The sequence below is a fragment of the Anabrus simplex genome, chromosome 1 (genome assembly GCF_040414725.1).
Source record: "Anabrus simplex isolate iqAnaSimp1 chromosome 1, ASM4041472v1, whole genome shotgun sequence".
Taxonomy (NCBI): Eukaryota; Metazoa; Arthropoda; class Insecta; order Orthoptera; family Tettigoniidae; genus Anabrus; species Anabrus simplex.
Window position 1 is genome coordinate 1,746,162,811 of NC_090265.1, and position 26,719 is coordinate 1,746,189,529.

Genomic DNA, 26,719 nt, shown 5'->3' on the forward strand with positions numbered 1-26,719 from the left:
GATAAAGGCATCATTGGCTGTCTTCCACAGTTCTGCCATTACTCCATCTTTACCAGATGCTTTGTTGTTCTTTAGGGAGTTTATTGCTTCCCTTACCTCTTCCTCGACTGGTGGTTCAGAATCTGGGTTCTGGATTGTGTCCATCTCAGTCTCCAGTTTTTTCCCGTGGCTATTCACAGTTAGGAAGGTTTTCAAAGTACTTTGCAAGGATCTCACAGTTATCTTTATTGTTCAGGGCAAGAGTTCAGTCTGTTTTCTTGAAATGCAGGCTCGGTGCTCTATAGCCTTTGATTCTATTTTTAAAGGCCCTATGGAGATAATCTGGTATTGTTTTTCTTGAAGGTCTCGTCCATTTCTGTGACTTCTGCCCTAAGGTGTTCTCTTCTGACTCTTCTCAGTGTTTGGTGTGTGTGTTTCCTTATTTCTTGTGATTTTTCCAAATTTGTCACAGTCTTCTTCTTGTTCCATGATTTCTACGCCTCAAACCTTTCTTTGATTGCATTTTCGCATTCTGCATTCCACCCTGCATACTTGCTTCGATGTTTCGTAGATGCTAATTCAACTGCTGGCTCCTGCAGATTTTTTGTCGCTTCATTCCAATTTTTTGGCACCTGTAGCTTTTACCTGTATTCTTCCCTCTTTTCTTGGATGAGTAATTCACGGTGAATTTTTGGCACTCTGTTGCCACAGGTATGCATTTTTCGTCCGGGTATGAATTTCATCTTAATCTGTGATAAGTAATGGTCTGATGTTACATTAACTGCTTATCTAACTTTGACGTTATGAATTTCCTTGTAATTGTTCTTGGATATTGCTACAGGGTCCAGTTGAAATTTGCCTAGCAAGGGGTTTGGTGATAGCCATGTTTTCTTTTTGTTTGGGTGTGCTCTGACATGGGTAGACATGAGTTTTAAGTTGTCCATGTTGCATAAATTGATCAGTCTTTCTCCGTTTTTATTTGTCCTGTTGTGTGCCGGGATTGTCCAACTATTTCAATGTACTTCTTTTCCCACCCCACTTGTGCATTAAAGAATTTTGATGTTATTTTTTGGGATCTTGAGCATTTCATTCCCCAGTTTGTCCCAAAACTCTTCAACCATATCGGGGTTCTTTTTATTATCCTAATTAATTGGTGCAAGAGTATTTATCAGCGTGTATTTCTTATTCGCTGATTTGACTGTCATGAGCGATAGTCTTGAGTTTACACTCTTGAAGTCGACTATAGTGTTTAGAAACTCTTTGTTTACTACAAAGGCTGTTCCCAATTGCGGGACGTTTTTCATGATCTTTTTTCCGGCCTTTCCTTTGAAGATTCTGAACCCATCTGATCCAAAGGGTTCTTCATCCATGTAACGCATTTCCTGGAGGGCCAGTATCGAGATGTCGAGTCTATGTAGCTCTGCTGTTAACTGTTTTAATTTTCCAACCCGAATAGGGGAGTTGATGTTGAATGTTCCAAAATAGTATTTTCTCTTATTCTTGAATTTAGCAATGTTCTTGTGGTGCTTCGATTCACCCACGAACTTCAAAATGTCAGGTACCCTGGAATCCGAAAGCCTGATTTTGTCTTCAGGGTAATTTAATTCGTAAGAAGCTTGTTCCATGATATTAATGTTCATTTTAGGGGTTACACATATTCCAACACTAGCTGATGTGTCCGTGGTTCACTACGGAATTCTACATTGTATACGGAATTGTAGGCTAGGTAGTGTACACGTTGTGAGCAAGACTGTATTAAATTGCATAGCTTTCATCGTTATCCTACAAACGCGACGAAGAAATCACCAAACGTCTTTTCTCATATGAAAACTGGGTAATGGAATTTTCACTGTAATGGCAGGCCCGCTTGCCTACCATCAGTCACAATCAGGTTGGGGAATTTCATTATAATGGCAGACACTCACTCTCCACCTGCCTCTTTACATACTCAGAAAGATTGTCTTAGTGGTTTTCCCAACTGAAATGAACATAGGTCATTACAGTGACATCAGTAGGATGATGATGATGATGATGCTTATTGTTTAAAGGGGCCTACCATCTAAGGTTATCGGTCCCTAATGTCAGTAGGAATGGCGCGAGTAAAAGCAATGCTTTCACATGAAATACTCGATCAAATGGAAAACCACACATTTTCTCACTTTTAACGAACAGTACTACGCTGCCGATCTAACAGTCCAGTACCAAGCCGCAGACAGCCGTGATCTGTGAACACTCTTCGTCTTCTTTGGGGAGGGGGGGGGGGGGCGTCAAATAGTGGAGTGTCCCAGGGAAAAACTATGCTGTTTTACTAATCTGTTTCCAAGGAGTACCCAATGAGTCTGAAAATCTCAATTCACTACACTGGCGGTGGAAAAATCTGACTTGGAGGCAAATTTTTCCTCCAAGCCAGACGAGAAACCCCCTCTTCACTGCTAATTTGGAATAAAATGAATGTAGAATTTAATAAAAGCAAAGAGGAAGAAGCTCTTTTCAAGAAACGGCTCTTTTCAGAGTTGAATTTTGAGTTATTTAGTGAATTGTGATGCTATAATTTGGATATGCCTAAATTGTAATTCTAGACCAGGTCATACTACTCTGCCTTAAGTGTGCACACTGCTCATTCAAAACAGCGCGTCAGAGTAGGGATCGAATAGCTGGAATACTATGATGCACCAGTGTGTTACGTACCAGCAGTACAGTATCAGAAAATGTATGAACCAGAGGAATGATGTGCTAAAGAAGAAAGTTTTCTAACTCCCCAGCTATTTCCTGCCAATATTCAGCCAAGCTGTTATACTCGGTACGCAGCAATCCCATCTATCGGAGTTGAGTGGCAGGATAAGAGACAAAGAACATCACAATAAACAATGGTCAGTGTAATGTTATTGTTGATCAATGTTATGCGCTTTCGATATTGTAGGCCTTCAACATTTAGTTTTCTTCAGGCTCCGAAATACCACTCTTATCATGGTTAAAGTGAATAAAACATAAATGATTGGAAATTATATTTTCTATAACTTTTGTTATGTAGTACATTTTGATAGGACCAATAACATTGGAATTTACAAATTAAAATTTAGGAGGCTTCCCCTTAACTACAATTTCATCCCGGGTGAATAAAATTGTTCATAACCTAGACTGTAGTTTCTTACTCCCCAACTCTATATACCTACTTTCATTAAATTGTGTTAACCCATTTTCTCGTGGCTCGGCATTGATATGGACAGAGCAACAAAAATACAAATTCTTGATTATCTGTGTTATCAAAGCTGGTACGGTAACAATGTATGACATAAATCATCGGAAATTTAATTCTGTATAACTTTAGTTATGTAGTATTTATCGATAGAACCACTGATAATATATATATTTGAGAATTAAATTTTATATAATTTACAAAGTTTATTCCACCTACTCAGTACTGTACAATAATTGCAATGTCTATAAATACATTACAATATATTATCAAGGAACTAGTTTCGACCATATGGGTCATCATCAGCCTAACTAAGATACACTTATGGATTTGCCGAAGTCCTAAGTCAGAATTACATTGTGGAAATAAAATTTAAAAGAATGAACTGTGTATGTGATGCGATAATGTACATATAAAATGGTGGATTGATGAACTGTTATAGATAAAATAATTTTATATTGATGAGTGACAAATAAAATGTTTAGGATTTACGTCAATTACAATCAGGCTGTAAGAATAGTTATCATGCAACTTTTACAGTGATGATTAAAATATGCCCTCGTTAGTGAATGCTCTAAAATTGCACTTTAAAAATGTAATATGCCAGTTGAATGCAAAGTCCAGATGCTTCTATTGAGTTCTAAAATTCCGAGTGCATCTTCAGGTAGAGAATTGAAAATTGAACATTGGCACAGAGGGTGTCTGTCTTGCTTGAGGTCCAATATTTCTGATACAGAAATTAAATGTAGATATAACCATGCAACATTCTTATAATATAATGGATTCTTGCTATGGTGTGAGGAAAATTCCCAATCCAAGTTGGAATCAATAGAACCTGATGATGAAAAAGAATTGACGTGAGATTTTTTTTTTTAAAGAAGGGAATGGCGAAAAACGAAAAGAGAAAACAACGAGTACTCACCTTGGACGCAATGCGAACAACCTTACCGGGAGAGTGCAACTAAGGGAATGAGAATGGCATGGAATAGGAGGGGAAGAAGTTGGTGAAGGGAGGAGCAATCCAGTGGAGTGGGTGACATGCGAAGGGAGGGCTGGGGAAATGGGAAGTGGCTTAAGGCAGGGCCGGCGGGTGGGGAAAATGGTGGCAATTGTAACGGCGGAGGACCTTTTATTATCTTAAAGAAAGATTTTTGATCTGCTAACTTGTTTTTTCTGAAATAGGTAATGAATAAATCAAATTAAAATATTAGACTTTTCCGTTATTTCATTAAGGTTATAGTTAGTATTAAAGTACTGGTCCAGATGAATATAAAAATTCTCAGTTATATTAACCAGAGGGCCCTTGTTAGCTGTTTTAAGAATGTCCATGTCTAGTTCAATGTTCGTGAATTTATGATTGTAATCAACCCTATGTTGGCCGATAGCTAAAAATTTATTATATTTGACTGCGTTGATGTGTTCCAAATATCTTATATTAAAGCTTCTTCCAGTTTGCCCTACATAAGAAATATTAGCGCAGGAGTTACATTTGAGCCTGTAAACACCTGTTTTTGCGTACCTATTGACCTTGTCGATGTGTGACGTGTTATGTAGGATGTGTGTACTGTTATTATTAGTTTTGAATGCTATTTTTATGCCTTTTTTCTTGGAAATATTAGTGATCTTATGAATTTCGTTATTAAAAGTGAAAGTGGAAAAGGATTCATATTTAGGTAGTTCTTTCTTAAGTGTTGGTTTGGGACAAAATTTATGTTTATTGATAATACTTTCTATAAAGTGGCTACCGAAGCCGTTGAATTTTGCTATACCGCGAATAGTATTCAATTCAATGGAAAGATCTTTCTTGGTCATGGGTATGTTGAATGCTCTGTGAACTAGGCTATTATATGTTGCTCTTTTATGAGGTTGGGGTGCGTTGAATCTTGACGAATAGTAACTGCGGATTGGGTGGGTTTTCTATTAATTTTATAGGTTAAAGAATCTGGATGTTTTATGATGGTTAGATCTAGAAAGTTGATCTTTTGATCTGTTTCTGATTCCAGGGTAAATTTGATATGGGAGTCGATGCTGTTTAACCCTTGAAGGGTGGTAGGAGCGTCTGTTGATTTTTCATTTATAATTACTAGAACATCATCAACATACCTGGCCCAGAAGAGAATATTATCAAATTTGTTGTTAATTTTAGTGTTCTCAAGGAAATCAAGGTAAATTTCCGCAAGAATACCTGAGGCTGGTGAACCCATTGCCAGACCGTTCTGTTGGTAAATGATGCCATTGAACGTGAAAAAGTTGTTGTTTACGACCAATTTAAGTAACGTAATAAAGTCTTGAATCTCTAATTTACTCAAATGACTATTTTTGTTCAAGTTATTTTTCAATGATGGGAATTAATTTGGAAATTTGGATGCTAGGGTACATGTTTATAATATCAAAAGAGTGGAGTGAATAATCGGGTTGCATGCTGAACTTATTTAGTTTATCTATTAATTCATATGTGTTTTTAATGGACTTCTTGGGTAAGAATTGGTAGTTATTCCTTAAGAACCTTTGGATAAATTGCGATATTTTGTACAATGGACTCGGTCTATAATTAATGATTGGTCGAATGGGAACACTGGACTTACGTATCTTCGGGAATGCTCTGGCAGTAGGAAGACCCGGGTTCATACTTATAAGTTGACTTTTCTCTTGTTGGGTAAGCAGAAAGGAGGTGTTTTTTAGAGCTTTTTTGAGGAGTCTTTGGACTTTTTGAGTAAGATCTTTTTTAATTACGGAAAAAGAACTATCTGTGAAGAAATCAGGTGTTTTACTGATGTATTCATTTTTATCGATAATTACTGTTGTGTTGCCTTTGTCAGCTTTAGTCACAATTAGATCGTTGTCTTTTATTTTCTCATTTAGGGCATGTAGAAGTTTTTGCTCAGCTGTTATTTTCTTGTTACTAGTGTTGTCAGAAAGGTTGAGTAAATTATTATGAGAAAGGATGTTGTTGAGCTTCTTTTTTACCTCAATTCTTAATTCATCTTGTGTATCTAATGGCATTTTTGAGATAGCTAGCTCTGATTCTGTAATCATTGTAATGGTTGAACTAATTGTATTCGAATTGGGCCTGTTGTGCTTGGGTCCCTTGGCTAAAATTACTAGTTCATTTTCACTTAGGGGTGTCTTGGATAAATTGATGATAGGTGGATGGAACTGCGTGCAATCGTCTACCAGTCGTCGTACAGTTTAGAGTTCTTTAATTTATTAAGTTTTTGCTCTAAATTATGTTGTTTTTTGGCTAAATCTTTAAATAGTTTGTCTTCAGCTAGTTGATAGAATAGTGTCCAGTGCGCATTAGAAAGTAGTTTTGTTGCTGCAAGGTGAGTCTCGTATAATTTGTGATTTAAGAATGATTTTGTTCCTGTATAAGAATCTGATTTCGTCTTTCAACCAAATTTTATTAGTCTTATTTTGAGTTTTAATAGTTTGTGATGTGATCCGGTGTTTCTTTTTGTTGTTTCTTAGAAAGTTTGGCATTAAATCAAATAAAATGCACTGCTTAAGGAAATAGACATCTTTGCATATCTTGGTTATTTTTAGTTTTATGCCTAGGTATTGGAAGGCTTTTTGTTTTGCTTGGTTAGCGTCATCATTCAAGGTTATAAATTTCATTATTGGTTCCGTATTGAATTGAGATTACATATAATTTACAAAGTTTATTCCATCTACTCAATACTTGCAATGTCTAATTGCAATGTCTATAAATACATTACAATATATTACCAAGGAACTAGTTTCGACCCTATATGGGTCATCATCAGCCTAACTAAGATACACTTATGGATTTGCCGAAGTCCTAAGTCAGAATTACAATGTGGAAATAAAATTTAAAAGAATGAACTGTGTATGTGATGCGATAATGTACATATAAAATGGTGGATTGATGAACTGTTATAAATAAAATAATGTTATATTGATGAGTGACAAATAACATTCTTAGGATTTATGTCAGTTACAATCAGACTGTAAGAATAGTTATCATGCAACTTTTACAGTGATGATTAAAATATACCCTCATTAGTGAATGCTCTAAAATTGCACTTTAAAAACGTAATATGACAGTTGAATGCAAGGTCCAGATGCTTCTACTGAGTTCTAAAATTCCAAGTGCATCTTCAGGTAGAGAATTGAACATTGGCACAGAGGGTGTCTGTCTTGCTTGAGGTCCAATATTTCTGATACAGAAATTAAATGTAGATATAACCATGCAACATTCTTATAATATAATGGATTCTTGCTATGGTGTGAGAAAAATTCCCAATCCAAGTTGGAACCAATAGAACCTCTAAGAAATAGAACATGATGATGAAAAAGTTAGAATTAACGCGAGATATTAATTCTAACTTCAAAACTAATTTATGAATAAATAAACTTAGAAACTACCTGAAAAAAAAAACTTAATTAAAAATAGAATGGCATGTTTCATTCTTGAAAGAACATCATTAAATTCTATCAAATCGAACTTGAAAATTATCAGAACTGTGTAAACATTGATGTTTAAATCCTTAAATAATTGAAATTTGGAACTTTTCTTAATGAAGACTTTATTTCTATCCATTCTAGCATTGAATGCAAGGTGGTGTAATACTCTCTTGTTGGCATGAGTTCACTTGGATAGTCAGTCAGTTAACTTTACGTTCTTTGTTTGTTTTATTTATTTTTAATGATATTTGTTCGTGGCGTTGACCTATGAAGATCTTTTGCCACTAATTTCACCATTTGAGAGGAACCTGCATGTAAGTGGAATTGTGGAAGTGTAGAGTATTGAATGTGAGGCAAGGAACGTTAAGGACGACACAAACACACAGTCCCCAGGCCAGGGATATCAATCAATTACAATTAAAAACCCCTGACCTGGCTGGGAATCGAACCCGGGGTTGCCAGGTGACAGGCGGACGTGTTGCCCCTACACCGCAGGGCCGGACTAACTTTACGTTACTTCATGCTCCAATTAGGTCAGCGACATGCTAAACTGTATTTTAAGTTTTTATTACGATTATTCTTAGTGCTCCTATTATTATTATTATTATTATTATTATTAAGAACAACTTCTGGCCTGGTGAGGAAAGAAACGGTAAACCACCTCATTCCTCATTTCCCTAGTATGCCTCTTCAATGACACTTGGACTATCTGTGACAGCTGTTGGCGGAGCTGTGGAGGATCAAACCAGCATTCGGGCTGAATACCCAACATGCATACATTATCATCATTGTATTTTAATTGTTTTGTGAATTAGGTAGGGGTTCTTTAATGAACATTTAATGAGCTGGCTAGTTTACCGGTAATTTTCTGTTTGCGTCAACACCTCTTTCTGGAATTGTACTTGTATTATTATTCCAGTGTGTAAATTTTTAGATCTGTGTTGATGTCTTTCACCTGGTATGAGTTGTCATATACAGTACATGCTTTCTGAATGCTTGATTGTATCTAATTGCATTTTTGTGTTCTTTGTATCCGATGTAGAAATTAAGTTTTGTTTGGCCTATTATTATTATTATTATTATTATTATTATTATTATTATTATTATTATTATTATTATTATTGTGTTTTAATTGTATTTTTATAAGTATTTACCAAGCAACTGGCCATGTGGTTTGGGTCGCATAGCTGTCAGCTTTCTTGCGGGAGATAGTGGATTCGAACGCCATTGTCGGCAGCCCTGAAGATGGTTTTGTGTGGTTTCCCATTTTTCATACCAGGCAAATACTGGTACTGTGCCTTAATGTATCCCACTGGAGGTTACTCTTGACTTAAAGGTTTAGAATGTGGGTTAGAATATTCTTATTCTCTGAATTTATGCAGTGTCTTGGCCACTTCAGACGTTTTATTAGGTTATCATTTATGAATAAAAATAATGTCTTTCAAGATACTCTTTAATTGAGTTCATATATTGTTCCATCAAATCGTTAAATTAAATTAACTCCCAAATACACAATTATTTATTTATTTTTGTATTTATAAAGTGGCCCTCTCTTACACTTAACCACATACAGTTTTTAGACTTTTACAGCATTAATTTAAAATATCATGGTAATCAATTACAGTTTATGAGATAAGAAGAGACAACAACAGAAAGTAATCAAATTAATTGCTAAAGAATATATCTAAGTAGCTTAAAGGAACACTCATTCTAGTATGAGGCAAAAAGAAATTAACAGAATATTACTATGTTACAATCTGAGTTCACTAAAAACCATGTTACTATGTTATATATTTCTAGGAACAATGCATAGTGTTAAATGAGAAGAGTAAAAACGTAAATGGGATAGCCTGAGATACTTTAATAAGTAACTTTTGGTTTCATTCACATGTCATTCCTCTTGCATTGATTCCAGTGAACTGTATGAACTCTGGAGGATTTTACGGTAGGCTGTTTTAAACGTCCTAGATGAGCAAGACTTTTTAATATCTACCGGGATTGTATTCCATACATAGAAGCAGTGACCAGGAATGAATGACTAGGTATTTGTTTGATGCAGCGGTATTTCAGATAATGATCCAGAACGAATATTCATTTTGTGGAGTGAAGCCTAAAATGGGATGATAGATAGGTGGGGCTGTTTATAGAAAGCAACTCATAGACGAGGGTCATTTGGTGGATTTTTCTACGGACATTTAAACGTAAACATCCCAACTTTTTGTATTATGGTGTTATGTGAGCATCATGTTCGAGCTGGAAGGCATATCGAATGCAGAGTTCAGTACATGTAGTTTTACTGCTTGTTCACAGGTTAGGTCACATCAGTATACTGTCACAGTAGTCAAAGATTGGAAATAGAAGTGCTTGTTTAAGGTCCAGTGGAAGAACGTTTTTAAGGGATAAAGCACACAGTAGTTCACAATAATAATAATAGATCTATGGGTATAGTTCCATGAAAAGCATTAGTGGAACCAAATATGGCATAACGGAAAATGAATGGAAAAATAGCCAACCCTTGAAAAGCTCATTACAGAACCCGTAACTAATGTTCAAAAATAATTAAAATATGATAATAATAATAATAATAATAATAATAATAATAATAATAATAATAATAATAGAAATGGTAACATAAGTTCAGTGAACTCAAATATCAAGAAACAAACTACAATGTCACATATATAGGCTAAACAAAACTTAATTTTCACACCAGATACAAAGAACACAAAAATGTGATTAGATGCAGTCAGCATTTAGCCTTCAGAAAGCACATACTGTATATGACAACTTACATCAGGTCAAAGACATAAACATAGATTTAAAAATGTACAAATTGAAAATAAAAGTAAATAGTCCTACACAGGCATTAAAAGATATCGAAATATTAAAAGTACACTTCCAGAAAAAGGCATTGATGTCAACAGAAAATGATATATTGGAAAAGTACCAGTAAACTAGCCAGCCCATTAAATGCTCAATAAAGAACCCCTACAAAATTCACAAGACTAATAAAATACGATGATGATGATAATAATAATAACACATAAAACAGTACAGTTCAGAGTCTCATTGACATAACCGTAATATGACGTAATGGAAAGTTAACTAACTAGCCAACGACGAGAGTATTATACCACCTTGCATTTGATGCTAGACTGAAGCGAAGTGAGGACTTCATTAAAAAAAGTTCCAAATTTCAATTATCTAAGGATTTAAACAGATTTTAAACATGCATGTTTATACATTTCTGAATTTCAAGAACGAAACATGTCATTCTAATTTTAATTAAGTTGTATCTTTTTCAGGTAGTTTCTAAAAAAAATTTATTCATAAATTAGTTTCAGCAGAACCTGTTAAAAACTTTTTATTTTTAAAGGAATGCTTTTAGCTGCATGCTTCCAAACATTGCATAGTCTTCTTCACATCCACGTTTTGGGTCTCTGTAATAAAGATGTTCATAAAATGGTCTTTATTCTGGTCCTAATGATGAAGGAATGGACTAGAACAGAGAGATATGTTTCCTTGGTTATAGGCAGGAAGGATGCATATACAGATTTGTTGTCCAACAGTGAGGCCCAATTGATGTTTCTTGTTCTTTAGTTACAGCCTGGAGCCTTTGTCGAAGTGTTCTTTGAACATCATAATGAATAGTGGTCATTTGGATAAATTCAACCAGAATATGTTCTGCCAGCTTCCTCTACTTCCAGCAACATGAAACTTTGAATTCACTTTGTACACTGGGAAGTTAAAAAATTTGAATGGTTGCTTGTAAAACGGAGCATTGTTGGCTAGATCAGTTGAAGCCAACAAAACTTGCTGTAAATCGAAGTTGCAATTGGAAAAATATTTAAGTTTTGAGCTTGTTCTTTGCCTTGCCTGTTTTCTGCTAAAAGACTGCCATCATAATCAGTTTTAACCTGCTCAGTAATGATCCTAGGAATTCTCTAGGCCATGCAGAGGTAACACTCGTCCTTTCTGCAATGGTGAAAACCAAGATTGTACTCCTCTATAAGTATCTCTCTGTAGCAGCAGTAGCAACTTCAAGGCCATTTTCTGTGCAAGCAGATTTCTATATGGAGTACTACATTAGTGTGATGTATTTTCTTTTTGACGCTAACTGGCAGCAGTAAGACTGAACTCAATGTATTATTCCTTACATGTTCAAATGTTCTGGTAAAGTAACTTTCCTTAAGTGGTGACCCCTCCTACCTTCTTCACATACTTTTCTTCATTGCACTATATTCGCAACACTTTTACAAATACCAAGTGTGCTTAAAAACATGGCCTTATAAACTTGAACTCTATGGTATGTTTCGAGGTAAATAAAAACCACATTAAAATTCCTCCAAGAATTCTGCCCAGTTGTACTCTTTTTGTAGACTTTGTCTGTGTTACTGTGAATAAATTCGACATGGGCACTTTAGGCTTCTTTTTGGATGAAATAAAACATTCTCCTCATTGCAGTAGCTTTCAAAACATTTCTCGCCCACCACTCAGGATGTCTAAGTCATTTCCTGAGGTTGTCTGTTCTTACGGGTATTTCTTCCATTTTTTCCAGCTCTATTTCTGAAAGGCTGGAAATTAACAATTTCATCTTCAGGTGTTTTCTCCACAGAAAACTATTTTCCTTTCAATGGTCTTTCAAGAACAAAACATGAATAACTTCTTAGACTTATTGCCTTTCTTCCTTGCTGGGCTGAGTAGCTGAGACAGTAGAGCACTGGCCTTCTAAGCCCAACTTGGCAAGTTCGGTCTGGTGGTATTTGAAGTTGCTCATATACATTAGCCTTGTGTTGGTAGATTAACTGGTATGTAAATAACTCATCTGGGACAAAATTCCAGCACCTCTACATCTCTGAAAACTGTAAAAGTAGTTAGTAGGATATACAACCAATAACTTATTATTATTATTATTATTATTATTATTATTATTATTATTATTATTATTATTATTATTATTATTATTATTATTATTATCATCTTTATGCCTTCGGGCCTTTCATCAAACCCATAATTAAATGATTCATATTCCAAAATGGAAGGGCTGAAATCTTCGGGTTCTATTTCTGAATCAGGATTATTGTCACTAACATTCAATGATACTGTAGAATTAACATGACAGTTTCACGGGGCTGCTGTTTTTTTTCTCTATCTACCCTTTAGTCCTGTTTCTTGATACAGAGTCAGGGATAAGGTGAGTTGAATTTATATGGCATGTTTTGACAGGCAGATGCCCTTCCTGTCACTAATCTCAGTTGAAGAGTTAATGATAAAATTAATTACAGTGAACGAAATTGGGCAGGTGGAATGAATCAACTGTGGCCTACAAATAGGAACTGTCCCAGCATTTTCCTGAAAGTGAAAATGGGAAACCACAGAAAACCATTCTCAGAACAGCCGGCAGTGGGCTTCGAACTCCCACGTCTCCTAAATGCAGAACTTGGCTTTATAGCCATAACACGTTAACACACGCAGCCACTGCTCAGTACGTTAAAAATGGTGTATTCTTTAATTTCACAAAAAAAATTATGAAAAATTAAAAGGTCACATTTCTCTCTGATTCCCTCGAAAAGAGGATAAAGAAAGGAAATAGTGAAATCTACCACAAAAAAAATTAATTATAAAATGTAGCTACCACATTGTTCACTTTAGTAGTAGTAGTAGTAGTAGTAGTAGTAGTAGTAGTAGTAGTAGTAGTACAAACTCCAAAATTCCCTCAAACCCATCCTTCAAGTCATTAACAAATGCTCTCAACTGGATAACAAATACTTCAATCTTACACATATCTACTTGCTGAAGCGTGCATTATGCTGTAACATTCAACAGAACACTTCATCCAGGTAATTCAACAGTAAATAACTTGAAAGTGGAAAAATTCAAGTTATTGTAGTACTAAAGTTACGATTTATAGATGAAGGGATGTTTTGTATTTGAAAACTGCTAATACTGTGAATTTAACATCTCTTCAACTACTAAGAGATGTCAGAATTCCATAATTTTGTCCTGGAAATCAGTTCTTTAACATGTCATTAGATCTACTGACATGGATTTCACACATTTAAACTGCAGACATATATAATATAGCTGATATTATCAGCATGTCCATTATAAATTCAAATTTAAACTTTATTACTTTTTAAAAAATTTACTCTACAGTGACAGAAATATAAAGCAACAACTTCAGAATATTGAAAAACAAATTAGATCCTTTAAGAAACCAGAAGTATTCTAACTTGGATCCAAACAATGCCCAATAACTGTAATATTTTAATATTTACAAACAACAAAATAAATTGATAGGAGAACAAGAAGTTGGCCCTACACTCTATAGAGGTAGTATGTCTACCCCTCACCTGGAGGCCCTTCTGCCCCAGTCCAGAAAGCCAAGAAGAACAGCCGATAGGATTTGTCACGCTGACCACGTGTCACCTTGTAATCTGCTGAGCAGCAGTCGCTTTAGTGCCATTAGAGAGGGGGAGTAGGAGAACAAGAAATTGCAAAGTATGCGAGTTTTACATAACTTACTTTATGGCAGCCGTGTGGGATGGGGAATCATCACTGCAGCATTTTAGTTTGTTACGGTCGGTATTCAAAGTAATCATCTACATAAGAAGAAGAATTTTCAGGAAATGTGCTGTTGATTTCCATGTGTGTTACATAAATCATGCAGTCCAGTCTAGGTGGTATATGTTCTAATTAAATTGTATCACTGTTAGAACCTGCTAAATTTGTTTCTTACACGTATCACATCTACATGTACTTATAACCGTTATTTGTTAAGCATAGAGGAATACTTGCAAGTTGTCATGTACTTCTTGTCCTCTGAAGCTAGATTTGATTTTGAATGAAAATAATCTTTTGGCAAGATGAAATGTGTATGCAAGAATAAAGAGGAGATATTAAGTTGTTTGAGTACAATTATCCTTAAGAATGAAAGGTTTAACAAACAACAAAAGTTGTGTTTGAAAGTTTTAAGATGTATGACTGACTTGTATATCCTTTAACAAATGTTGGCTTATTGAGAAGTATTCACAGGAGAGAAACTGCCATTGTATAACCTTTTTATACTTGTCAATAAATGGTTGGTCAGTTGGTCAAATGTGAAACCTGTATTAAGAACAATAGTTTTGTTTTGTTTTGTGGTATTTCTAATACCTTAAGAGATGAAAAATTGTGATAAAACACATTTTTTAAAATATTCAATTATGTATTTTTTAAGGAAGGTAAGACTTTTCATACTTAGAATGAAGTGTGCTAGTAGAAACATTTTTCTTAGTAATTTTATTACTGTCAGCAGCTGATACTGAGTCGAACCTCATTCATTAAATACAGGCATTTCAGCATACCAAGAAGCCATGGTTCACTCAATATTTGCTCACAATACCTTTTCTCAGGATAGACATGTTTTCATTTAAGTTGTGATTGAAGGGTGCTCACATGGATTTACTCTGGTCAATTACATCCCTAATAATTCAAACACAGGAGACAATACATAATTTTGATATGCATTATGCTATGGTTTCCTTTTTTAATTGGATCTTTTTTCTTCTATTCTTAAGGTGCTCATAGTAATCTAACCATAATAATTATACTACATTCCTAAATTTTTGACAGAAAAAGGGATCTAGAATTTTTAGTTTTATAATGGCATAAAATGGAAGAAATAAGTGCAACAATTATTAATAAAACATAAGATTATATTGCTTGTGTAGATGCAAGCAGCTTAATTTTGTTAATAAATGATTATTTTTTTCCCCTCCCACTTATTATTATTTAAAGCATGCTTTATAACTGTGTTTTCAAACTGGTTTTGACTATTTACTTTAATATCAAAGAGCTGCACAATGCTTCATTTGATTAGTAGGTCATCCAGATGAATAAACTTAGCCTCCATAGTGTAACATAGGATTAATAAACATTCCCTGTGTCTCACAAACATATCAGAATTTCATCAGTCTTCTGGCATCCACAAAATATGCAGTCATTTGCAACATTTCCTGAATCTTGTGGGCACTCGTCAACTAACAAATTATACTGTTCATTTTTATTTGCTTCCTACCATAAACTCAATGTTTATTTGTAAAATACTGAAAAATATATTTGTGTGTAAATAGCATGTAACTGTTTGAATGTAATGTGTTACTTATTTGTTAATAATATTTGTGACTGGAAAAATTTATAAGTGTTACTTTTAGAATCCATTATTGTTTTCTGTTACCAGTTATTTTGTTGTACAGTGTGTTGAACAGTGATCTGCTATTAAATATATTACATTTTAATGATGTTTGACCACTGAAAATAAATGTGAATTATTTCTAAAAATACCTCTACATCTTCCTGATATCCATGAGTTTCTTATTTAAAAGATGTATCATTACTTAAAAGGTACTGGAGAGCTATATTTGAATGCTGTTCAGCTATAGGTGCAGTTGCCAAGCTGACTTTTCCGTTAGCAGTACAGGCTGATGTGCAGTGGCGTTGAATCAGAGGATCACCTGTATTGTAATAAAAATACATTATGGATATTTTGACATGCTACCAATTACTACATACGACCCATATATAATCAAAACAGAAAAATTTACAGTTGTGATTGAATGAATAATTATTATAAATGAGACACATTTTTCAATACATACATATATCATGCACCATAATTTTTTATATGGAATTGAAGGAGAAAAATAATCCCCTTTTATATCTTGCATCGGTTTATTTTTATGTGTCAATCTAAATACAACAAGGTACACCCTGTGGCACCCAACTCGAGGTCAAACTGTCTTCTATAACCTTCCCCTTTTCTTAGTCGCAGCAGCTCTTTCCGCTTGTTTGGTGAAAGGCAGGTAGGTAATTCCAGATCCTAGGGTATTGCCTGGCCTGATGAGCTACATGGAATGTGACACTGTTAAATTGAATGTAATTTCAGTATGTGGTATCTGCAAGACCGACAAGGAACCCTCATGAATGCGAGGTCACGAACGGCCAATGATATTGAATGCATTCTAAGCCCTGTCTATCGTCTACCCTGCATGCGCAGTATTGGCTGCTAATGGCAAGAGGAGGCAGAGCTGTAGGTATCCAAAAGTGAATAGGGCGTGAGGCTATGAGACACAGTTAAACTGCACTGACAACACGTACATTACAGCAGTGCTGTACTGCTCGTAGTATTGATATAAACCAGTGCAATGGCAACTATAAACAAAGCAAACATTGCTTTATATCTACAACAACAGTTGCGGATGTTGACATTCCGTCTGAAAGGAGAGCAAAATATTTTGCAGAGTGAGAAGCAAGTGGCAGATGATATATTAGCGTTTTTGCAAGATGAGTCAATGGAATGTGTAGTTTTGTATACTCTCGACTATGTGGACAATGCATATGCGAATTGCACTGATGCGGATGAAAGTGATATAGATGTCCAGACATGTAGTTGATCGTCCGTGTCAGAGTCACAACTTCCAACTCCAGTGAAGCGTAGTACAGAAAAATCGCTGCCCAGCAAGCGGGTACAAGACATAATTACATACATGAATGACCATCCACAACGTAGTAAAAAAATTATTACTAACAGATTTTGAATACGTCTGCAGCAATATGACCGTGTGGTGCATAAGAAAACTATGGTACTTCAAGGGAGGGCAAGGCGAACCTGATAAAAAGATTGTTGGTGCGATTCAAGGACGCTCAAGACAAGTTACACGATGTGCATGATAGTGACCTACTATGTTGTGGGCATAAAACTGCACACAACATAGATTACAGTGACTTCAACGGATGTAGTGGATGGCTGCACAACTTCAAACGGAACTACAGCATTGGACAACATAAAACAACGAGATTCCAAAGCGGCAATTTGAGGATGCACAGTAACACAGAATCGACTTGAGTATTTATAGATGAGGTAAACCACTTTAACCCATTGTTTAGTGCAGAATTCATTTTCAACACCGACCAATCAGGATTTAAAATATCATTTAAATTTACTCATTCAGGACAAATATTTAAGGTTCCTTATGGAAATCAACATCTATATCATAAATCAGGATTTGACGAGGAAATGCATAGGGAAGGCACCCTGGCAATTATAGGTACCAAGAGAGTTATAGCACGAGCAATGAACGTCAGTGCCCTAATGCATGTGTATACAAATATGCCTACTGTTAGTCTGGATGGCAAATTGGCTGGGAAGTTATTTATTGTGCTGTGAGAAGTAGGAGGTTGTCTGCCTCCAGCGATTCTATTTCATGTCATGGACCTAGCATGGGCATTAGGGAATGTTTACGTCACAGCAAGCAAGAGTAGGAAAATGTGCTATTTGGTATGAACACTGCTTTTGGCCCATAGCTGGTGAAAATGTTGAAAATGATGAACATGTTGCTTGACTCCGGTCTGTCTATAAAAATCATACTGTGTTAGAGAAAACTATCCCTCCTGGAAAGTGTGTGACATTGTAATTCATACCATCTGGAACCACAGGACAAATTCAACTTCTGGATGTCTGTTTATTGCGAGCCTATAAAACATATTAGCGCATCATCTGCAGCTACGCCATAGCCAGTTTCACAATAAAATGCACAACAGACTGGTTCGTATTGGATTGCATGCCATCACTTTCCATCAGTTCTCGCCACTACATTATATCAGCTAATTATCTGTGCATTCTGTGAGAATGGATACCTAGGGTATGATCGTACTGGACGAAACTCCCAATCATGATTTATAAGTTTCATTTCTGTATTGATTGGATGCATGTATATAGACAAGAAAGATGTTCCACCTATCAATACTTTATTTACACATCAGTACCAGTTTCGGCCACCTATGGCCATCATCAGCTGATATATTACAATATTGTAGCCATTAGACATTGGTGTATGTCACAAAGATGTTATTGATTAGAGCATCTGAATGTCTACGCAGTGAGTATGCAGCAAGTTCTTAAACACAACACCGCACAACCTCGACAACAACAGCAATACAGCAAATCCACAACACGAATACAGACAAGAGAGAGGTCGCTACCAACAAACTCCTTTTAATTGAATTTAAAACTCAAGACTTCATAATCTGCCTTAAAACTCACCAAAATATATCAACAGTTGAACCGCAACAGTACTTGACAATCTTATGAAGTATTAAAATTTACCTATGACAGCAATGACATTTACAGTAAGATACAAAAGTTGAAAACTAGAAAAGCACCTGGAATTGATAAGGTTTTGGGGAATATACTAAAGACAATGACTTGGGATATAGTACCATATCTGAAGTACTTGTTTGATTTTTGTTTGCATGAAGGAACTTAACCAAATGAATGGAGAGTTGCTATAGTGGCCCCTGTATATAAAGGAAAGGGTGATAGACATAAAGCTGAAAATTACAGGCTAGTCAGTTTGACGTGCATTGTATGTAAGCTTTGGGAAAGCATTCTTTCTGATTATATAAGACATGTTTGCAAAATTTATAAATGGTTTGACAGAAGGCAGTTTGGGTTTAGGAAAGGTTATTCTACTGAAGCCCAACTTGTAGGATTCCAGCAAGATATAGCAGATATCCTGGATTCAGGAGGTCAATTGGACTGTATTGCAATTGACTTATCTAAGGCATTTGATAGGGTGGATCATGGGAGACTACTGGCAAAAATGAGTGCAATTGGACTTAACAAAAGAATGACTGAATGGGTGGCTCTGTTTCTAGAAAATAGAACTCAGAGAATTAGAGCAGGTGAAGCTTTATCTGTCCCTGTAAAAATTAAGAGGGAAATTCCTCAAGGCAGTATTATTGGACCTTTATGTTTTCTTATATATATCAATGATATGTGTAAAGAATTGGAATCAGAGATAAGGCTGTTTGCAGATGATGTTATTCTGTACAAAGTAATAAATAGGTTACAAGATTGTGAGCAACTGAAAAATGACCTCGATAATGATGTGAGATGGACAGTAGGCAATGGTATGATGATAAACGGGGATAAAAGTCATGTTGTGAGTTTCACAAATAGGAAAAGTCCTCTCAGTTTTAATTACTGCGTTGATGGGGTGAAAGTTCCCTTTGGGGATCATTGTAAATACCTAGGTATAAATATAAGGAAAGATCTTCATTGGGGTAATCACATAAATATGATTGTAAACAAAGGGTACAGATCTCTGCACATGGTTATGAGAGTATTTAGGGGTTGTAGTAAGGATGTAAAGGAGAGAGCATATTTGTCTCTGGTGAGACCTCAACCTGAGTATGGTTCCAGTGTATGGGACCCTTACCAGGATTACTTTATTCAGGAACTGGAAAAAATCCAAAGAAAAGCAGCTCGATTTGTTCTGGGCGATTTCCGACAAAAGAGTAGCATTACAAAAATGTTGCAAAGTTTGGGCTGGGAAGACTTGGGAGAAAGGAGAAAGGAGACGAGCTGCTCGACTAAGTGGTATGTTATACATTATAATTCTCATGTTAGGTCTGTATTGAAATGTACGTAAATACAAAGTATGTTACAAATATTATTATTTTTTATATTATTATTTTTTTTATTTATATATTCTAGAACCTCCACTACTTTAACTAACTTGACTCCCTTCATGTCCGCCCCACAATTCTCCCGCAACCCAACACGATTCCCTCCCTGTCCGACCATGCAAATCTCTCGCAACCAACAACACATAAACTTAATGCTCCGCCTACCCTCTCCCCTCCACCACACCCTCCTCCGCCAATCTCACATCAATACAATACTAAAAGCACAAGTGTCAGGCATTCAACGCTACCACAGCAACTGCATAACAGTCAAAGAAATAAATGAACCTACACATAACGTTGTTTTTCTTCAACTAACCTTTCCATAACTAATTTACATCTTTACAGACGAAAGGACTTCACACCAAAGAGCTCTATCAGCGTCGATAAACCTTCGACTTTCGCTCCTTCAAACAAGATAAATACATCTATAGACAACCGAATGCTTTTTCCTTGCTCCCACAATTACTTAAGGAAGACAGTTATCTTATCAAAACGCATTCGACTTTCACTCCTTCAGCCAGTTAAATAGACTATAGGCAGCTGAACAGCCACTTAAGAAGACTGTTGTCTTTTCACAACAGACAAAATTGGCATCTGTGACAGTTTATCAGCTTTGCTTTTTCTTATCCTCTAACAGGAGTATTCAAGGAGGCATATTTCTGTTTCATTATAAAGACTGAGCTGTTTATTGCTCTACCCCAACAAGTTTTTCAACGTTCCAGAAAGTATAATCGTGTGAACTTTTGACATGCAGCTTGATACTGCAATTTTAGCCAAGGACATTCTAACAATTTGTATGTTTGGACAGACACCTACAATGATATCATCTTTTTATGACTTGTAAGAGCAATCAGGATCCTGTTTTTTCACCATACAGGTTTGAGTTTGAGGCTGATGATGCCCTTAATATGGGCGAAACATGTCCCTTAACATTTTATAATAATATTTAATTTCTAAAAAGATCTCTTTGTATTGAATAGGTGGATATAAAAAATAATAATACTTTTAACATACTTTGTATTTAAGTGGTATGTTCCGAGCTGTCAGTGGAGAGATGGCGTGGGAGGACATCAGTAGACGAATAAGTTTGGATGGTGTCTTTAAAAGTAGGAAAGATCACAATATGAAGATAAAGTTGGAATTCAAGAGGACAAATTGGGGCAAATATTCATTTATAGGAAGGGGAGTTAGGGATTGGAATAACTTACCAAGAGAGATGTTCAATAAATTTCCAATTTCTTTGCAATCATTTAAGAAAATGCTAGGAAAACAACAGATAGGGAATCTGCCACCTGGGCGACTGCCCTAAATGCAGATCAGTAGTGATTTGATTGATTGATTGATTGATTGATTGATTGATTGATTGATTGATTGATTGATTGATTGAAGGGTTTTCGCCACGAACAGACATAATACCAATATAAATGGTCCGTTATTGGACATTATAAATTTTCCAGCTAACTCATTCCTGGTTGCCAGTGTTTCACCCCCGTGTGCTAGGTTGGGCTCGTCAGTTGGTACCTAGCACACCTACCAAGACGCATGGCTAGTGCATACCGTGGAGGCCACTGCGTAGGCTACTTGGAGCCACCAGCAGTGCCAATGCACTATGAGAGACTTTGTCTCACTACCAGAAATTGATGCCTGCTTGGCCATCAGATGATATAGATGTTGATTCCCATAAGGAATCTGAAATTTTTGTCCCGAATGAGTAAATTTATAATACCAATATAAATGGTCCGTTATTGGACATTATAAATTTTCCAGCTAACTCGTTCTTGGTTGCCAGTGTTTCACCCCCGTGTGCTAGGTTGGGCTCGTCAGTTGGTACCTAGCACACCTACCAAGACGCGTGGCTAGTGCATACCGTGGAGGCCACTGCGTAGGCTACTTGGAGCCACCAGCAGTTCCCTATGGGAATCAACATCTATATCATCTGATGGCCAAGCAGGCATCAATTTTTGGTAGTGAGACAAAGTCTCTCATAGTGCATTGGCACTGCTGGTGGCTCCAAGTAGCCTACGCAGTGGCCTCCACGGTATGCACTAGCCACGCGTCTTGGTAGGTGTGCTAGGTACCAACTGACGAGCCCAACCTAGCACACGGGGGTGAAACGCTGGCAACCAGGAATGAGTTAGCTGGAAAATTTATAATGTCCAATAACAGACCATTTATATTGGTATTATAAATTTACTCATTCAGATTCCCTATGGGAATCAACATCTATATCATCTGATGGCCAAGCAGGCATCAATTTTTGGTAGTGAGACAAAGTCTCTCATAGTGCATTGGCACTGCTGGTGGCTCCAAGTAGCCTACGCAGTGGCCTCCACGGTATGCACTAGCCACGCGTCTTGGTAGGTGTGCTAGGTACCAACTGACGAGCCCAACCTAGCACACGGGGGTGAAACGCTGGCAACCAGGAATGAATAAGCTGGAAAATTTATAATGTCCAATAACGGACCATTTATATTGGTATTATAAATTTACTCATTCAGGACAAAAATTTCAGATTCCCTATGGGAATCAACATCTATATCAATGAACAAACATGACATATTCCAGCCAAATAGAACATTTCCAAAGATCATTTTATGCAACCAAATCAACATACACACAGAGGTGCAAGAATTACAAGGAAGCTTGAAGAAGGAACTCCACAGAGCATGAACTCTCAAATTTTAACAGTGTTTTAACATATATGTACCTTATATTTTAGTGTGTTTAAACTTATCAAGTGTTTTATACTATGTTTCGTGTATTTTAATGTGTTTAATGTATATGCAATAAGTTTTTAGTTTACTGTAGCCTTTCGGTGCCACATTGGTCATATAGACAAAACATTAAGACAATACATTTTATCTTTAACCCCATTAGACATTCGGGTGCTCTGATCAATAATAACATCTTTGTGACATACACCAATGTCTAATGGCTACAATATTGTAATATATCAGCTGATGATGGCCATAGGTGGCCAAAACCGGTACTGATGTGAATCTGTTCATAATAAATGAAGTATTTATAACTCCCAAGGCGTTCGCTTTTGATCTTCCTGGCGCCAACTTTTGTGATCACTGTGGCACGTCATTTTTAATTCGGTGCTCGTGATGCAAGTTAAAGGTTTGTTTTGAACATTTAGTGAACGCTGATGAAGTTCATTTTGTGAAGTGTAACACATGCATCCATAGAAGGTCGATCTCTGCACTGCCCGGACACTCATTTGCTTCAATTTACAAACTTCATCATATAGATCTGTACTGATACAAGAAATCATGAGGCTTTATTACTTCTATAAAGCATGTGAAATAACCACAAAGCAGGGTTTTAACCACTTGGAACCAAAGGTGAGCCATGGCTAATTTACCATATATCTTCCACCCTGATTTTTAAGCTCGAATTTTCAGAAGAAAAGAATGAGATGCACAAGTAAATATGGCATTTCAACTTTTCTGAGCTGATGATCTTCATGTTACACTCCTTGAAATAACGGTCATTAACATATTTCCTCCTGGGGGCAACCAAGGAGGCCCCAGCTGAGTCTGGTAACAGTTCCACATACTTGCGCCAGGATACTCACTTTCAACATTTTTTAAAAGATTTTCCATTATTGGCTCTTACTCTCTTCTGATCCTTACAATATTGGACTTGCAAGGTCTAGGGAGTGTTTCACTTACCTGCCTTTCTTAGTCCTTCCTCTTTCTCCCATTATTCAAGTTTTAGATGAGATGATTATTTTGTTATATTTCCCTGAAAACTATAATCGTCACCTTTCAAGAAATTTTCAGGTTCTGATGTGTCAAATTTTGGTTTAAATTATTTAATTATTTAATCATTTTATGCAACCAAATAAATGTACACACAGAGGTGCAACAAACTCGGCATCAAAATATAGAAAAAATCTTCCCGTCATGGGGTTTTTATATTTTACCACAGATAATCTAAATGGGAAATATAACAATGGTCCAATGCCTCCTTTTAATCTGTAAACTTACGGGGGGAACTACGTTTTGTCACTGTTTAAGATTTGTTCACAAATTCTGTGAAGTGTGGTTGTGCATAACATCATTCCACCCTCTACCTGTTTCAATTATGCACTCCCAATCTGACATTCAATTCTCCTAAGTATTCCCTATAGACATCACCTAAGTATTCCCTATAGACATCACATGAGTCTTGGGAAAGCTAATTTTCATATTATACCTTTCAGTAGATGGTCCATGTAAACTTTTTTTTTTTCAATCTGCTTTATGTCGCACTGATACATATACTGTAGATCTTACGGCGACGTTGGTGTGGGAAGGTAATGACTGTGGCCTTAATTAAGGTAGAGCCCCAGCATTTGCCTGGTGTAAAAATGGGAAACAATGAAAAACCATCTTCAGGGCTGCCAACAGGGGGATCCGAACCCACTATCTCTCAAATGCAAGCTCATAGCTACGTGACTCAAACTGGGTGGTAACTCACTTGTCCATGTAAACTATAGACAACAAAGGTAAAAGATTGCAGTCTGGTCTAACCCCTGTAAGAACCTTGAACCAAGAACTCATTCTGTCACCAATTCTCACCACAGCCCAATTGTTATAAATGCCTTTGATTGCTGTTAATAATCTACCCTTAATCCCATAGTCCCGCAGTATGTCAACATCTTTTCCCTCGGTATTCTGTCATATGCCTTCTCTAGATCCATGAAACAAACAATGCTATCCATTCCTCTCGTAAAATTTTTCAGTTATCTGGTGCATACTGAAAATCTGATCCTGACAGCCCTCTGTGGTCTGAAACCACACTGGTTTTCATCCAACTTACTCTCAACCACCGACTGCACCCTTCCTTCCAAAATGCCAGTGAACGCCTTGTTTGGTTTGCTGATCAATGAGATGCCTCGATAGTTGTTGCAGTCCTTGCTGTTCCCTTGCTTATAGATAGGTGTGATTACTGCTTTTGTCCAATCAGAAGGCAGCTTACTAACATTCCATGCTAATCTTATTACTCTACTAGCTGATGTACCCGTGCTTCACTACGGAATTCTAAATTTTATACAGAATTCTAGGTTAGGTAGTGTAAACGTTGTGAGCAAGATTGTATTAAGTTGCATAGCTCGTAACGTTGCCGTAGAAGCACGATGGGCAAGTCACCAATTTTCTCATATGAAGACTGGGTTGGGTAATATTCATTGTAATGGTAGGCCAGCTTGCCTACCGTCAGTCACAATCAGGTTGGGGAGTTTTCATTATAATGGCAGACACTCACTGCCTTTATAGATTCTCAGAAAGACTCTCTTACTGGTTTTCCCAACTGAAATGAACATGGGTCATTACAATGACGTCAGTAGGAATGGCGCGATTAAAAGTAATAACTTCATATGAAATACTCGATCATATGAAAAACCACACATTTTCTCACTTTTAACGAACAGTACTATGCTGCCCAACTATTAGTCCAATGCTACAGAGCTGGAATAACCAAGACGCAGACATCCGTGATCCGTGAACAATCTTCTTCCTTTTTTTCAGTGGAGGGGAGGGGGGGTAGGTCAAATAGTGGATAGTCCCAGGGCAAAAACTATGCCCGTTTACTTATCTGTTTCCTGGGAGTACCGATGAGTCGGAAAATCTCAATTCACTACACTGGCGGAGGAAAGAACTATCTGACGTGGAGGCAATTTTTCCTTCAAGCCAGAGAAGAAACCACATCTTTGCTGCTAATTTGGAATAAAATTAATGTAGATTTAATGAAAGTGAAGAGGAAGAAGCTTTTCCTAAGAAACGGCTCTTTACAGGGTTGAATTTTGAGTTATAAGTGAATTGTGGTACTATAATTTGGAATAGGGCTAAATTGTAATTCCAGACCAGTTCATACTACTACTCCTACTACTACTAACTGAGCTTCTGACTTAAGTGCGCACACTGCTCATTCAAAGCAGCGCGTCAGAGTAGGTATCGAATAGCGTGGCATACTATGATGAACCAGTGTGTTACGCACCAGCAGTATCAGAAAATGTATGAACCAGAGGAATGGCATGCTAAAGAAGAAAGTTATCTAACTCCTCAGCTATTTCCCGCCAATATTCAGTTAGGCTGTTATACTCGGTACGCAGCAGTAATCCCATCTATCGGAGTTGAATGTCAGCGTAAGAGACAAAGAACATTACAACAAACAACGGTCAGTGTAATGTTATTGTTGATCTATGTTACGCGCTTTCGATATTGTAGGCCTTCACATTATTAATTGTCTTCCGGTTCTGAAGTACCACTCTTATCATTGGCAGTATGGTAAAACTGAACAAAATATAAATGATCGGAAATTATATTCTCTATAACTTTTGTTATGTAGTACTTTTCCATAGGACCAAGAACATAGGTATTTAAAAATTAAATTTTAGGTGCCTTCCCCTAAACTACCATTTCACCCAGGGTGAATAAAATTGTTTATCGCTTAAACTGTAGTTTCTTATTCCCGGCTCTATATACCAATTTTCTTTAAATTCTGTTTACCCATTTTGTCGGCGCTCGGCGTTGATATGGACTTAGCAACAAAAATCCAAATTCATGAATATCTGTGTTCTCATAGCCGGTACGGTAAAAATGCATAAGACGTAAATGACCA

At 36.4% G+C, this 26,719-nt stretch overlaps 1 protein-coding gene across 2 annotated transcripts in view; it reads right to left on the reverse strand.

Moving 5' to 3' along the window:
• The window catches only part of LOC136858733 (uncharacterized), a 184,637-nt gene that overhangs the window by 42,004 nt on the left and 115,914 nt on the right, over window positions 1-26,719 (reverse strand). For both annotated transcript variants that reach the window (XM_067138482.2, XM_067138483.2), the window contains one exon: window positions 15,926-16,095. In XM_067138482.2, coding sequence (XP_066994583.2) covers window positions 15,956-16,095 — 140 coding nt within the window. In that variant the 3' untranslated portion in view covers window positions 15,926-15,955. The remainder of the gene's footprint in view (window positions 1-15,925; window positions 16,096-26,719) is intronic.